This window comes from Chelonia mydas, chromosome 2, assembly GCF_015237465.2.
Source record: "Chelonia mydas isolate rCheMyd1 chromosome 2, rCheMyd1.pri.v2, whole genome shotgun sequence".
NCBI classification, from domain to species: domain Eukaryota; kingdom Metazoa; phylum Chordata; order Testudines; family Cheloniidae; genus Chelonia; species Chelonia mydas.
This window is the reverse complement of record NC_057850.1, coordinates 38064715-38078364: the sequence shown is the minus strand read 5'-3', so window position 1 is coordinate 38078364 and position 13650 is coordinate 38064715. Positions and strand designations below refer to the sequence as shown.

The following is a 13650-nucleotide window of genomic DNA, read 5'->3' as shown; positions in this document are numbered from 1 at the left end:
ACTGGTGCAGGAAGTGAAACCCGATATTATAGGGATAACAGAAACATGGTGGAATAGTAGTCATGAGTGGAGTACAGGTATTGAAGGTTTGTGCTGTTCAGGAAAGACAAAAGTAAAGGTAGAGCAGCATTGTATATCAATGATGAGGTAGGCTGTAAAGAAATTAGAAGTGGATAAGACAGCGTCTGTTAGGGCCAAAATCACTTTGGGGAAGAAAGCTACTAGAGGTTCCCCTAATATATTGCTTGGGGTGTGTTTATAGACCACGCAATCCAATTTGCATATGGATAGAGATCTCTAATGTTTTTAATGAAATAAATACTTCTGGGACTTGTCTTCCAATCTATATCTGGGAAGTTAAAGTCTCCCATAATCACACAAGTGCTACTAATAACAGTAGGGCCCAGATTTTCCTGGATGTGGTATCTGACAGATTTCTTCACCAAATAGTTGCTGAACCAATAAGAGATGATGCCATTTTAGATTTTCTATTGGTGAGTGGTGAGGATCTCATAGAAGAACTGGTTGTAGGGGATAACCTTTGTTCGAGTGTGATTTTAATACAGAACCTCTTTAATATGATCCAACAAGGGTTCACCTACACACGCTGGCTAGCTTCATGGCAGGTGAGGAGCAGTGCATATGCAGGCTGAATGGACACTGCTACCAAAGTTCTCTGATCAGCAGTGCAGGGATGCAGACACACTATAGTGGAGCAGCCATAGGGACACACATCTCAAAGAACCAATGTTACTGCACAAGATGAGTAACTTCGTTGTCTTTCCACAAACCCTGGAAAACAGCTCCCCCATTATTTTATTCTAACTCTTGGAAGTGTGTGGCATGAATGGGTATTCCTAGAGCTCTAAAGATATGCACTCTATATGCTTGAGATATGTTTATTGTACCCTGTTCTTTTCATTCTATCCAAAATGCTAATGCCTTAGGGCCTCAAAGATGCTGCAGACAAGATGTAAAAATCCTGCACCAGCTGACATGCCAGGCACCTTGGAAACTATTCATAGAAGTCCCTAGAGCAAGGGTCGGCAACCTTTCAGAAGTGGTTTGCTGAATCTTCATTTATTCACTCTAATTTAAGGTTTCGCATGTTGGTACTACATTTTAATGTTTTTAGAAGGTCTCTCTCTCTAAGTCTATATTATATAACTAAACTATTGTGTGTAAAGTAATGTTTTAAAAATGTTTAAGAAGCTTCATTTAAAATTAAATTAAAATGCAGATCTTATCAGTTCAGTGCGGTGGTTCTTAACCTGGGGTGCACGCACACCATGGGGGTGCGAGATGCCCTTTCTGGGGGTGCGAGACGTGCAAGATTTTTTTAGAAGGTAAATCATTGAAAACACAAATTAAGCACAGGCAAATAAGTACAGCTACTTTGTTTCATCAAACCTATGTATTAACATTATACATTTTTTAACGATTACTGTAATATTTTAAGTTTTCAAGTTTTTAAGTTAATTGCAGTGTAATTTTTGATAAGGGTTGCAGAGCGCTGGGCCCAGGCCAGGAGCAGAGCCCTGGGCTGGCTGCCGGTACCCCAAGCCGGCAGGAGGGCTGAGCAGGGCTGGTGGCTGGTATCCCAGGCTGGCAGCAGCGTGCCAGTAAAAATTGGCTCGCGTGCTGCCTTTGCCATGTGCAGGGCCGTCCTTAGCCATAGGCAGAACAGGCAGCCACCTAGGGCACCACTCTGCTGAGGGACCCATTCTGTCGGGAGCCCGGACAGATGGGAAGCAGTGGAGCATGTAAGAGCAGGGCTGCTGAGTCCTAGAGAGAGCCGGATGCAACACAGTTTGAGTGAGGGCGGGGATTGGCTGCTGGGGTCTCTGGGAAGGGGTGGGGGTAGGGGTGGAGGAAGGAACTCACCTGTGAGTGTGACTCTCTCCCCCCGCGTGAGGTGAGGCAGGCTGGGCGGCTCTGGCAGTATCCTTTGTTGGCCCCATAACGTACATTCTTCTCTCCCCCCACGGAGCACCCCCCTTTCCTCCTCTCTCCCCCCCCCCCCCCCCCCCGGAGCATGTAATCGGACCTGAGGGTTTGCTGCTGCTGTTGCCACTCTGCACCCTAAGAGGTGGATTTTGGAGTCCTGCAGTTTTCCACCTATCTCCTCCTCTACTGCAGCTGTTGGACCAGCAGGCTGGGGGGTGAGCCAAGCATGAAAGCTGTACTGTGTTGCCATTTAGCTTGTAATTTAACAACTTTGTTTGCTAAAAATGCTTGCTAACAATCCTGAATCCAATTTCAATATTTTTTTTAAAAAATCAATATCTTAGCCAAAACCAGAAAATTAAGTTGTTGACAATTATTTGTGACAAGTTTGGTTTGGGGCAGGGAGTGGGCCAGTTTTCATCAGAGAAACAAAAAATGTTGACTGGCTTTCCTATAGCCCTGTTACTGCTAAATAGAGCCCTCCAACAACTGTAATATGCTCAGCTCCTTACTAGTGTATAGCGTGACCATATGTTGTACTCAGAGTCTCTTGCTTTTTTCCCCAGCGAGTCAGTGTAGCTTCTGCCAGCCCAGAGGTTGGGCAGCCAATGTCTTACGTTTTCACAATGTTTTGTCCAACTTTCATAAAGTAAATACATGGTTAATATGAGTTAAAAAGGCCAGCGACGCTTCCTTGTGAACAATCTGTGCAGCAGATCATGCTGGAGCTGTGAGAATGTCAGGTTTTGATGGAACTTTAGAGGCAGTGATTTGTCATGTATTTCTGGCCGTGCCCAAAATGTGCTGCTATTGCTAATGTCTTTCCAAACAATAATAAGGCACAATAGGACTCCTGTCACGTTTCTGTGCTGCCTTAATCGAGAGGAGATGATTCTGGGCTGACTTCATTTTGGTCACTTTGTGCTTTACCTAGGAGTAAAACTAGGGTTATATTTTCCCACTGCTTGGAAACCCAGCTTATTAAACTGGATAATGCCATTGATCTAGTTACAGTATAAGGTTGATAGAGAGATGTAACTAACATTAAGACTGATGCCCACTATACATTTAAAACTAAAAAGTGGCTTTGTAAAAATAACATGGGTGTCCAACTCTACTGTGTCTCAGTCAGGGCGGAGCGCCTTGTGAGGTGTCTTCACACTAGCTCAAGGTCACAGACTCACGACTATCCTATATTAGTTATTTTAAATAATATTTCTGATGATCTGATAATTTAAACAGTTAATTATTTCTTTAAAAAATACCCTTATAAGTTATGTCGTATCGAAAACAACTTTCCGGGTCACAAAAAAGAAAATGGAAAGATGAAATAGGATTAGCTGTACAAGCACAGAAGGGTTCTCTACTTAAGTTTGTATGTCATGAAAACAACAAAGTTGATCAAGATCATCATGTAACTGCCCAAGAAAATTTTTATGCAGAGGAAGCTCAAGAAACGCAACAACACACAGAACAATCATTTGAAACAGATGCAGACACAAAACAACAAATTACAACCGTTGAAACTGTACTAGCATGGGATATAGATGACATTGGCGCATGGCTGCAGTCTTTAAACAACGAATTCGGTGCCATTATACTTGAGAAAGGCCCTGGAAGAATAAAAGGTCTTGAATATCCTAAAGACATTAGAGGTAGGAAATTCACAGAAAACAATTACTACAAAAGACTTTCTAATGGTGAAATTGTCAACAGATGGTGGCTTGTGTACTCTAAATGCAAAGATGCTGTATTTTGTTTCCCATGCAAGCTTTTCAATAGTTGCAATTTTAAGATAAAAACTATGGGTATTAATAATTGGAAAAATCTTAGTCACATATTACCGCAACATGAAAAGGCACAACACCACAATGAAAGTATGCACAAATGGTGCGAGCTGAGTGTAAGGTTAAAAAATCAGACAACTCTTGATGCCCAAAATCAAAGATTGCTGGAGTTAGAGAAGCAGCATTGGCGTCGTGTTCTTGAACGTCTATTATCTATTGTTGAATATCTATCAACAAACAATCTTACTGTTAGAGGAAGTGTTGAGAAATTATTCCAGCCCAAAAATGGCAATTTTTTTGGGCCTTATACAACTTCTGGGAAAATTTGACACAGTGATGAGTGAACATCTCCGAAGAGTAACTGAAAATGAAATACATGACCACTATTTGGAACCAAGAATTCAAAACGAACTGATCATGCTAATGAGTGATAAAGCGAGAGACAAAAGTGTTTCACTGGTTACTTTGGCAAAATATTTTGCTGTAATTCTAGATTGCACTCCGGACATAAGTTATCAAGAACAGACGTCGTTAGTAGTGAGATTTGTCGACATTAGTGATTCAGCACAGATTACAGTTAAGGAATCATTTATCACATTTTTAGAAGTAGAGGACACTACAGGTTTTGGACTTCTTCAAGCTCTCCTTGATGATCTAAAACGAACGGGATTGTCCGTAATGAACATTAGAGGACAAGGCTATGATAATGGTGCCAATATGAGAGGATGCATTTCTGGCGTGCAAGCTAGATTGCTGGCAGAAAATCCACGAGCCTTTTTTGTTCCATGTGCATGCCACAGCCTTAATTTGATTTTGTGTGATATGGCCAAGTTTTCCGTAAAAGCAGTTTCTTTTTTTGGTTTGCTGCAACGCATTTACATGCTCTTTTCAGCTTCCACTCAACAATGGCAGATATTCAAAGCACATGTCAATGGTATTACCATTAGTCCTCTATCTGAGACGCGCTGGGAAAGCAGAGTAGAAAGTGCAAAAACGTTGAGACATCAATCTGAGGAAGTTTACGAAGCACTGGTTGCTATTTCGGAAGAAGCCAGAGATTCAAAAGTTAAAAGTGAAACACAGTCATTGGCCTCTGAAATATCCAGTTTCAAGTTTCTAACATCTGTCGTAATCTGGTATGACATTCTTGCTAAAATCTCAAGTGTAAGCAAAATAATGCAGAGTCCAATGATGCAGCTTGATTCAACACTTACCTTACTAAACAACGCACAAGACTTTTGAGTGAAATACAGAGAAAATTGATTCAAAGAAGCACAGGTTACAGCAAGGGAGCTTGCACAGGCACTTGGTATAGAACCAAAATTTCCATGTCCAAACTTGACACGAGTTTCAAGGAAAAAACAGCAAGCGGAATATGAAGGCACAGATGAGCCCATAGACGATCCAGAAAATAAATTTGAGGTTGAATTTTTTAATGTTGGGATGGATAAAGCAATATCTACCATTGATGAAAGGTCACACCAGGAACAGTTTGGATTTTTGTATAACATAACTAAATTCAATGAAATAGGAAAACACGAGCAGCAAATGACAAAGTGAAAGAACCTAGAGAGCTTTCTGAAGAAGGGTGATAGTTTTTGATTTAAATGGACTTGAACTGTACGAAGAATTGAGTACATTGTCATCAGTGTTGCCACATGCAAAATCGGTGATGGACATTGTACAGTTTATTCTTATCAGCAAACTTGTTGACATATATCCTAATGTGTACATTGCCACTCGTATTCTGCTGACAATTCCTATAACAGTAGCATCAGAGAACGGAGTTTCTCAAAACTAAAGCTCATTAAAAACTATCTCCATTCTACAATGAGTCAGGAATGCTTGACTGGTCTTGCTATTCTTGCAGTCGAACAAGACATCACTTTATCTTTGTCATACGATGTCATTATTACTGATTTTGCAGCCAAAAAAGCCAGATCGCTTTTAATTAAAAACAACTCCTTGTTTCAATACCTCTTCATAGAAATTTCCAATAAAATATTGACAAATTTAAATTATATTATTTGCATCATTCTGTCAATAAATAAAATTTTTTCTATAGCGCTACTTCTTTAGTGCTAGTCCATCAGCCATTACAGTGTGCTTAATTAAGTTAAACTGTTTTTAATAAAGTGCATATGGCAAGTTTTCCAGTACTGTAAGTTTGTTTGTGTTGCTAAGAGCAAGTCAGTCATAGGGGCACCAGTTTAATAATCCCGCCTAGGGCACCATAAATCCTAAGGAGGGCCCTGCGCATGCCGCAGGTTGCCGACCCCTGCCCTAGAGGCAGTGGAGGGAGAATGTATGAGCCTCATCAGAGGAAGATTTGCCAAGTAAGATTCCATTCCTTTACAGAGGTATCCTTTGGTAGCAAGGTGCTACTAGGTTGATTCCCACATAACGTCTTTGTTTATAAAGCTCTTGCTTTAAATGGGACGAACTTCCATTCCTGCCTATTATTCTACAATAAGTATTAAACTCTGCTCATTCTGCCCATGGCCCCCCAGTGCTGTGACTTTCTGCTCGCTATTTCCTATGAGTAAAGAATGAAGAGAGAAGCTGTGCAACAGAATGAGAAATTACTTACCTGATCATTTTCTTTCTGTTAGCAGCTTCTCTCCTCATTCAGCCCACTCTGGTAGTCTGGTAAATGACAAAGGCTGTAAGAAAATCAAGGACCATGATTTTGTTGCTTGAACCGCAGTTTTTAGCAGACACTGCAACTTTTTATAGCTGCCACAATTTCAACACAGCCAGCCCCTGGATGCTGCTGCTGGTAGCATGGACCAACTTCTCCATGGCTGGCTCTGTGCACTTCGGCTCCCCCACAACGGGGAGAACATGTGCTAAAAAATTCTGTGCACAATATTTTAAAATTCTGCATATTTTGTCAATAAATAAATGTGGAGCCTCCAGCACGGCAATGAGGAGCACAGGCCACTGGCTGCATGGAGGTGGGAGATCACCCGGAAACTTCTCCCCTCCGGGACACCTACTTGGCAGAGAAGATGCACCCACCCCTGACACAGCGCAAGGGCTGGGCCTGCCCCAGAAACACCACAGGGCCCTGCCCCTCCATGCCAAGTGCACCAAAGATAGGAAGTGAGAGGGACATTCTTGCACACACTCCCAGCACTGGCCCCTAATCTAGGTTTGGGGCAGGCAGGCTCAGCCCAGCAGGATCCAAGTGTGGAGGGGCTTAATGTGGGGGATTCAGGTGTGGGGTGAGTGGGTTCTGTGTGTGGTAATCTGGGTTTTGTGCCTCGATTTGGATGCACAGGGGCTCATGGGGGGGGGGGGTGGTTCCGGGTGCAGGGGGAATGGGACTGCAGGGGGTCCAGGTTAAGGTGGTTGGGGCTTAGTAGTGGGGGGCTGGGTGTGGGGGGGCTGGGACTGGCTGTGGGGGAGGTCTGTGTGGATCCTAATGGCAGCAGCAAAGAATCCATTTCATGGTGAGCAAAACTCTTTTTAAGCAAAAAAAATTATATGTTGGTGTTTTGGCCCCTATTCTGTTCAAGTCAGACTTGACATTGGCATTGAAAGTGTTGATGTTACCTGGTGTAAATGAAAGTAACACTATTTCCAATAGCTTATTAAGCTTCTTCAGAAATTAAAGAAATATGCCAAAGGCAGTGAGCAAGGTTTTTATGCTTTAAGCAGTTTTTAAATGACAACCTGTACAAGGAATAGTAATTTCTTCTTTATTAGGATGTTACTGAAAGCCAAACATTTTATATGTTACTGTAGATTGAGGTGCTTATTTCCAAGGATAAATTTGAAAACCCTTCAGTAGAGGAGAAAATCTTAATAGAGCAGGAATTGTAGCCTTTATTACACCCAATTTTTAGAGGGAACTATCCTTTTTTTTTTCCCTTTCTCTATTTTCTTTTCCTTTTCCTTGTTTTGTATGACAGGAGTTGTTTTAATCATCTCGCAATACCCATGTGATTTGTTTAAAAGAAAAAGTTAAGACATCACTGTAACTTTTGATGTAGCATAATGTGATAACCAGATGATGTTACCCAAGTCAAGATTTCCTTTTGCTCTAGCCCCATCCTGATTCAGCATTCTTGTCTGTTACTGACTGTAATCTATCCATCAGAAATAGTTTCTCTTGGCTGTGTATTCATCAACAGTCAGCTCCATTGGCTGTAGTAACAATGGAAGTTGTTATGTAGATAAGGTTAAGTTTTTAACACCATGACAAAGTTAAAAACGCCTGAGCCCTATCTTCACTGCAGCTTCCATCATTGTATCACCCATGGAGAACTGAGTCCCAACTTTCCTAATGTCCTTGTTGGCTTTATTCTTATTCTTTGTTCCTATTCTGAATTCTTGTTGTGTTTCTCTTAAGCCTTTGTGGTCTCTTTCCTCCCAGGGCCATATTATCAATTTCTTTTCTAGCGTCACCCAAAATGATCTCTTTCCATTCTCCTCCCCTGCTATTATCATACATGGTTGTCGTTTTGAGAGGGTGCTAAAGTGGCTCTGTGGGGAACAGTTCCACGTCCAGGGAGGGAAAAAAAAGAGGTACTAGATGTTCATTGTAGCTCCCCCTCCACTCCACATAATGCGGAGCACCATGAGCCCAGTGCAATGATGGGCAAATGAGAATGGTGGTATGCATGGTAACCCACCTAAGTTTTTAGGGCAGTACCATTATTCTTAGGTTTGTCAGGATTCAATTTAAATTGATGGCGGTAAACACGGCTTTCAACTGACAAACTGAAATTGATGAGAAAAATCCATTGCTAAATGTGGTTGTGAATATAACCTCTCTCTTCTCGTCCCCCAGTTTGTGACTGCAGTGATTGGGCGTTAGGTAGAGGGCAAGTGGGGCCATGACAGGGGAGCTGCAGAGGGCTCCTTGCATAGCTGCCGGGCCAGGGACACTGGATTCTTGCAGGCACAAGGTGGAGGGAAGGCGGTAGTCATGTAGGGACAGAACAGAGATCCCTTGCCAGTCTGCCTGGAGGAAAAGCAGGGTCGTGCACAAGGTGGGACAAGTAGGGGCACAGGTCCCCCTCCCCAATTGTCAAGGGCACAGAACTCCTCCAGCCCCATGGTGGAGGACAGAGGGAGTGAACACCTCCTGGCGCCAGGCCTCTGTGGGGGTGCAATACGTGCCCCTTCAAATTAGGTCAAATATAAATTCTTGCACATGCTCCAGAGGACACATTAAAATAAAGGACAGTGGACAAAAAGACCGGCATGTATAAAATGACTCCAGCAGTACTATATGTGACATAGTTAAAGATGCTGCAGTCATTCCCCACTAATGAAGGCAAGGGAATCTTGCCTGACCTTCTAGCCTCAGCCTTGTTTACTAAGAGCTTGTTTTAAAATGATCACTTGACTAGATTCCCAAACAAAAGCCTTCATTGAGGAGTTGAGGTTTTGGGGGTCCAGGGTTTAAGATGGGATTTCCAGTTGTGGTGGCTCCACGTCTAGCTTTAGTACACTAGATCGCTCAGATCGTACACTAATGTCTGAGTTGGGTATTATTGCTCCAGTGTAGACATACCCAAAGTGTGTAAGTGCCTTTAAGTTATATAATAGAAATTATGTCATTATTTGTTAAAAAAAAATTCTATTCCATTCCTTTATCCCAAACCCAAATGGCAGGATGCATGAGTCTATGGTGAATAACTTACAAAGTTTGAAATCTGAGTCACTGTACCAGACTTGATGCCTGTATGCTAAGTAATCATTCAGATACAGTTTGCTGTCAGGAACATGACCCAACTGCAAAGGCCACGTTGTAGCAGCCCTTCACTGCACTAATACAAAATTTACTAGCATCAGTGTTCATCAGTGGCATCTGACCTGCTGTGTGCCAAGCAGTTACTCCTCCCTTTAAATCACTTAATACTCTTGGAGGAATTCTGTGGCAAAAAATTAAAACTTCTGCACATATTCTTTGGCAAAACAACACAACCACACCAGTTTCAATTACTTTTGGTAATTTATTTCAGAAATACCTGTCAACAAGTATGCCTATAACAATAGAGACAACAAAAAAGATTCAGAAAATCTTTTTTGACAAATAGATTCTTTACTAGGCATATTAATAGAGCACTCTGAGTAATTAAACTACAACGCAGAACCATATTTCCCACACTCCTCAGAAGCTGAAGAAGTAATGGCGAAACTGAGAGAGAGGGAAGTAAATAGCTGGGAAGGAATCTGGGTGTGAATTTGGAGGGTTGTTGGATATGGATGGGAAAAGTATGGAACAGATGGGGTTTTTTTGGTGTGGGGGCAGGGAGGGATTGTTAGGGAGCTTCCCCCATGCAGACCCTGGCTGACCCCTGGCCACTCCCATTCAGTCAGGCACATTGGCCCCTGTCCCCATGTGTCCCTGCACCCCCTGGCCATTTTTTCCTCCACCCTTCCCACTCAGACACCCATCACGTGGCTCTGTACACCCTCCCCATGTCCCCACCCTGCCACCCCATCCCTATGTAGCTCTGTACCCCCTCCCCTATCACCAGGTGGCCTTGCGCCTCCACGCCCATTCAGCCCCTGCCCCAGTCTGTCCTCACCCACTAACCCTAATGAGCCCTTGTCTGACCACCTTCCCCAGCACCCCTGTTGTCTGTCTCCTGACCTCGCCTGCCAGGTGCTGCGAAGAAGGCAGGCTCTTTCTCTTCCCTCACTGACCGGGAGCTGCTGCTTTGTTATATCACTGCTTGTGGACAAAAGGTGGAACTGCAGAAGTTATTCTCTGGTGGGCTAAAAGCAGAACTGCAGCAACATTTCAGCAGCAGCTTTTTTCTGCACAAAAAATTAAAAATGCAGGGCTCATTCATTATGCAGGTGCGCAGTAGTGCAGAATTCCCCCAGAAGTAACTTAAGCAGCATTTGATGTGTTTTGCTAATGAGGAGTGATTCTGGACAATCAAATGGCGCATGTAGAAACATATTTAAAACCCCTTTAAATAAATATCTGGCTGCTAAGACTTGGGGCTTGTCTACATATCACTTTTGTCGGTATAACTTAGGGGTATGAAAAAAACCACACCCCAAGTGACATAGTTACATCACCAGACATGCCAGTGTAGACAGCACTATGTTGGTGGCAGCACTTCTCCCACTACCATAGCTACCACCGCTTGTGGACGGGTTTTCTTTATGCCAACAGGAGAACGCTTGCCTGTCCGCATGGAGTGGCTACACCAGTGATCTTACAGCTATGTCACTGTAAGCTTGCTAGTCGAGACAAGGTCACAGTGTTTCATGACTACAGCCACAACCTTAGTATGTAAATAGTGCCAAAAGTTAACCTGGTTCTAATCTAGACAAATGGCTACGTGGCCTTTCCTTTTTTCTTAAAATAAGCAGTAACACACTTAAAAAAAATCTTTTCCTCAAAGTTGGAGGGGAAGTGTTCTCCAGTGTGTGTGGAAGCCTAATGTATTAGTGAGTGTAGACTGCAAGCCATGTTTTCATAATCAAAGTTTGCAGACCTTTAGAGACAACCTTCCAGGTGTACATGCTGCTATGCTTTCCTGCTGGGTCTGCACATCCCTAGTATCACTATTGCTCTGCTGTATAAAGCAGCGGCGTGAGTTTAACAAGACTGGACAGTGTCATTACTGTGATGTGGAACACAGAAGCCATCATTTCACTTTCAGGCTTTGGACAACAGCAGCCTCACACTCAGGACTTTAATTTAGGACAGAAGTGAACTCCTCCCCTGCCCCCAAAATACAAATCTAGTTGCAGGAGGGGGTAACTGGAGACTTCCTCCAGTCCAGTAGTCATAAAGGAGGGGAGATTAAAGGCCTATGGGGCCCTTGCTTTATGTGTGTGGCGTGGCTTCTCTTGCTGTGTTCATAGAGGGCACTGGCTCCCAGCTAAGTGGGTGATCTCTCTGCTCCCCTTAAAATCATAGCACTTCAAAGAAGGAAAACTTCAGCATTAAGAGCAATTTTATGTTGCAAGCACAGGCTTGTGGCAGGATTAAATAAGGCTAGGGGCCTGGCTGACCAATCATACAATAGGACTGAAAGAGAACATGAGCCAGGAATGGTGCCATTCAGTACTTGTGCAGCTCCCAAGGCAATTCCACATTCACTGACGTTTCACAGGGTCTGATTCCACAGGCAAGGATAAGAAGTCGCAAGTGGCATTACTGCTGGTTCTGCATTTAGGCTTCTGCTTTAGCTGGTGCTTCTTCCCCTTCCCTAGCTTGATTTTATTCCCTACAGTCACAGAGAAATACAAATTATTAATCATTGACACAGCATTTTACAAGCTAGTGAGAGACATTTTCATTAATACTAGTGTATGGTCAGCTGGGAGCACTGCTACCGCTTTTGCACAGGTGGTTCATTACAGTTTGGCACAGGAACCATACCAGGACTCAAGTCAGTCATTAATGCCCAAGAGCCTGACTCATCAGCTGGATGTGATACTGCTCTATTTGGAAGGCTGTTTAGTTTGCAAACCTCCCCTTCTCTCCTCAATGCACCCAATCCATTTGCTCCAGAAATACTTGATGAATACACTTAGTTCATTCTACATTAGTGGATTCTTCTATCTGAGTGACATTCCCTGTACTTAAAATAGGGGTAGACATTGGGTCTAGTCAGTCTCTCATAGAAAGTGCAAGCATGGTAGATGGACATGGCTGAAGTGCTACCTCCTGGCAATGATGCATGTTAAAATACCCTTACTTACACCAGATGTGGCCTAAGTGATCACCCAACATCACACATGAATGGTTCCAAGTACCCCAGATCAGAAGCAGATCCAAGAAAGGCATGATCACTCTCCACTTCTTTATGACTGCTTGAGGGGGGAGGAACCAAAACTAGCTTCTGCTTTAGCATGTTGTTACACTATGGCATTGAAAACAACTGCCCCAGACCATGGCATAGCAGAAGTGCATCACAACATACTGAGCAGAAAGAAAACTACTACACTGACACTGAAAATCAGAACCACATCTACAGTGCTGGTACCTGAATACCACAGTGAGTAGCACCCTGGAAATGCCAAAATAGGTACCCTAAATAGACGCAACGATTAACAAGGTAAGAGTGCTTTGTCGATTCAACTGTTTAATGACCTGAAAAATCAAAAAGGAATCCTACTAAAAGTAGGATCCTGGATAAATTGCTAAGGAGGAGTACAAAAGAATAGCACAAGCATGTGGGGACAAAATCAGAAAGGGAAAGGCATAAAATGAGTTACACTTGGGAAGGGACATAAAACAGCAATAAAAAGAGGTTCCAGAAATACATTAGGAGTGAGAGAAAGACTGAGGAATGTGTAGGTTCACCACTTAGCAGGAAAGCAGAGCTAACAACAGATGAGAGCAAGGAGGTTGAGATATTTTGCTGGTCTTCACTAAAAAAGTTAATTGTGACCAGATGCTTAACCCAATTAATATTAACGAAGGGGAACGAACACAAGCCAGAATAGAGGAAGACCAGGTTAAAGCATATTTAGATACATCGGTTGTGTTCAAGTTGGTAAGACCTGAAAAATTTCAATCTAGGGTACTTAAGGAACTAGCTGAAGCAATCTTGGAATTTTAGAACTCATGGATAAGGGCCTGACTGGAGAAGGGCAAACATAGTACCTATCTTTAAAGAGGACTTGGGGAAATATAGACCAGTCAGCCTAACTTCGATATGTGGAAAGCTACTGAAACAACTTATTAATCAATTTGTAAGCATCTAACAGCTAATAGGGTAGTAAGTAATAGCCAGCAAGGATTTGTCAAGAGCAAATCATGCAAAACCAAATTAATTCCTTTATTTCATTGGGTTACTAGCCTATTGGCTGCAGGGAAGCAGTGGACATGATAGATCTTGATTTTAGCAAAGCTTTTGACACGGTTCACATGACATTCTGATAACCATGGAAGGTAGGACAAGAAGTCATGGGCTTTATCTGCAGC

The 13650-nt window shown here is 42.8% G+C and overlaps 2 protein-coding genes across 6 annotated transcripts in view; one reads left to right on the top strand and one right to left on the bottom strand.

Moving 5' to 3' along the window:
- Positions 1–2174: 2174 nt before the first annotated feature.
- On the top strand, positions 2175–5928 carry LOC102944992 (zinc finger MYM-type protein 1-like). The gene is given in 2 exon segments (XM_037891599.2): positions 2175–4027; positions 4029–5928. Coding segments are annotated over 2 exon segments (1752 nt in total). The 5' UTR covers positions 2175–3223; the 3' UTR covers positions 4977–5928.
- A 3764-nt stretch (positions 5929–9692) lies between these two features.
- The window catches only part of RNF19A (ring finger protein 19A, RBR E3 ubiquitin protein ligase), a 97952-nt gene continuing 93994 nt past the window's right edge, over positions 9693–13650 (bottom strand). For 3 of the 5 annotated variants that reach the window (XM_043539277.1, XM_043539276.1, XM_043539275.1), the window contains one exon: positions 9693–11944. In XM_043539277.1, coding sequence (XP_043395212.1) covers positions 11927–11944 — 18 coding nt within the window. In that variant the 3' untranslated portion in view covers positions 9693–11926. The remainder of the gene's footprint in view (positions 11945–13650) is intronic. The other 2 variants (XM_037892206.2, XM_037892204.2) reach the window with 2 other exon arrangements.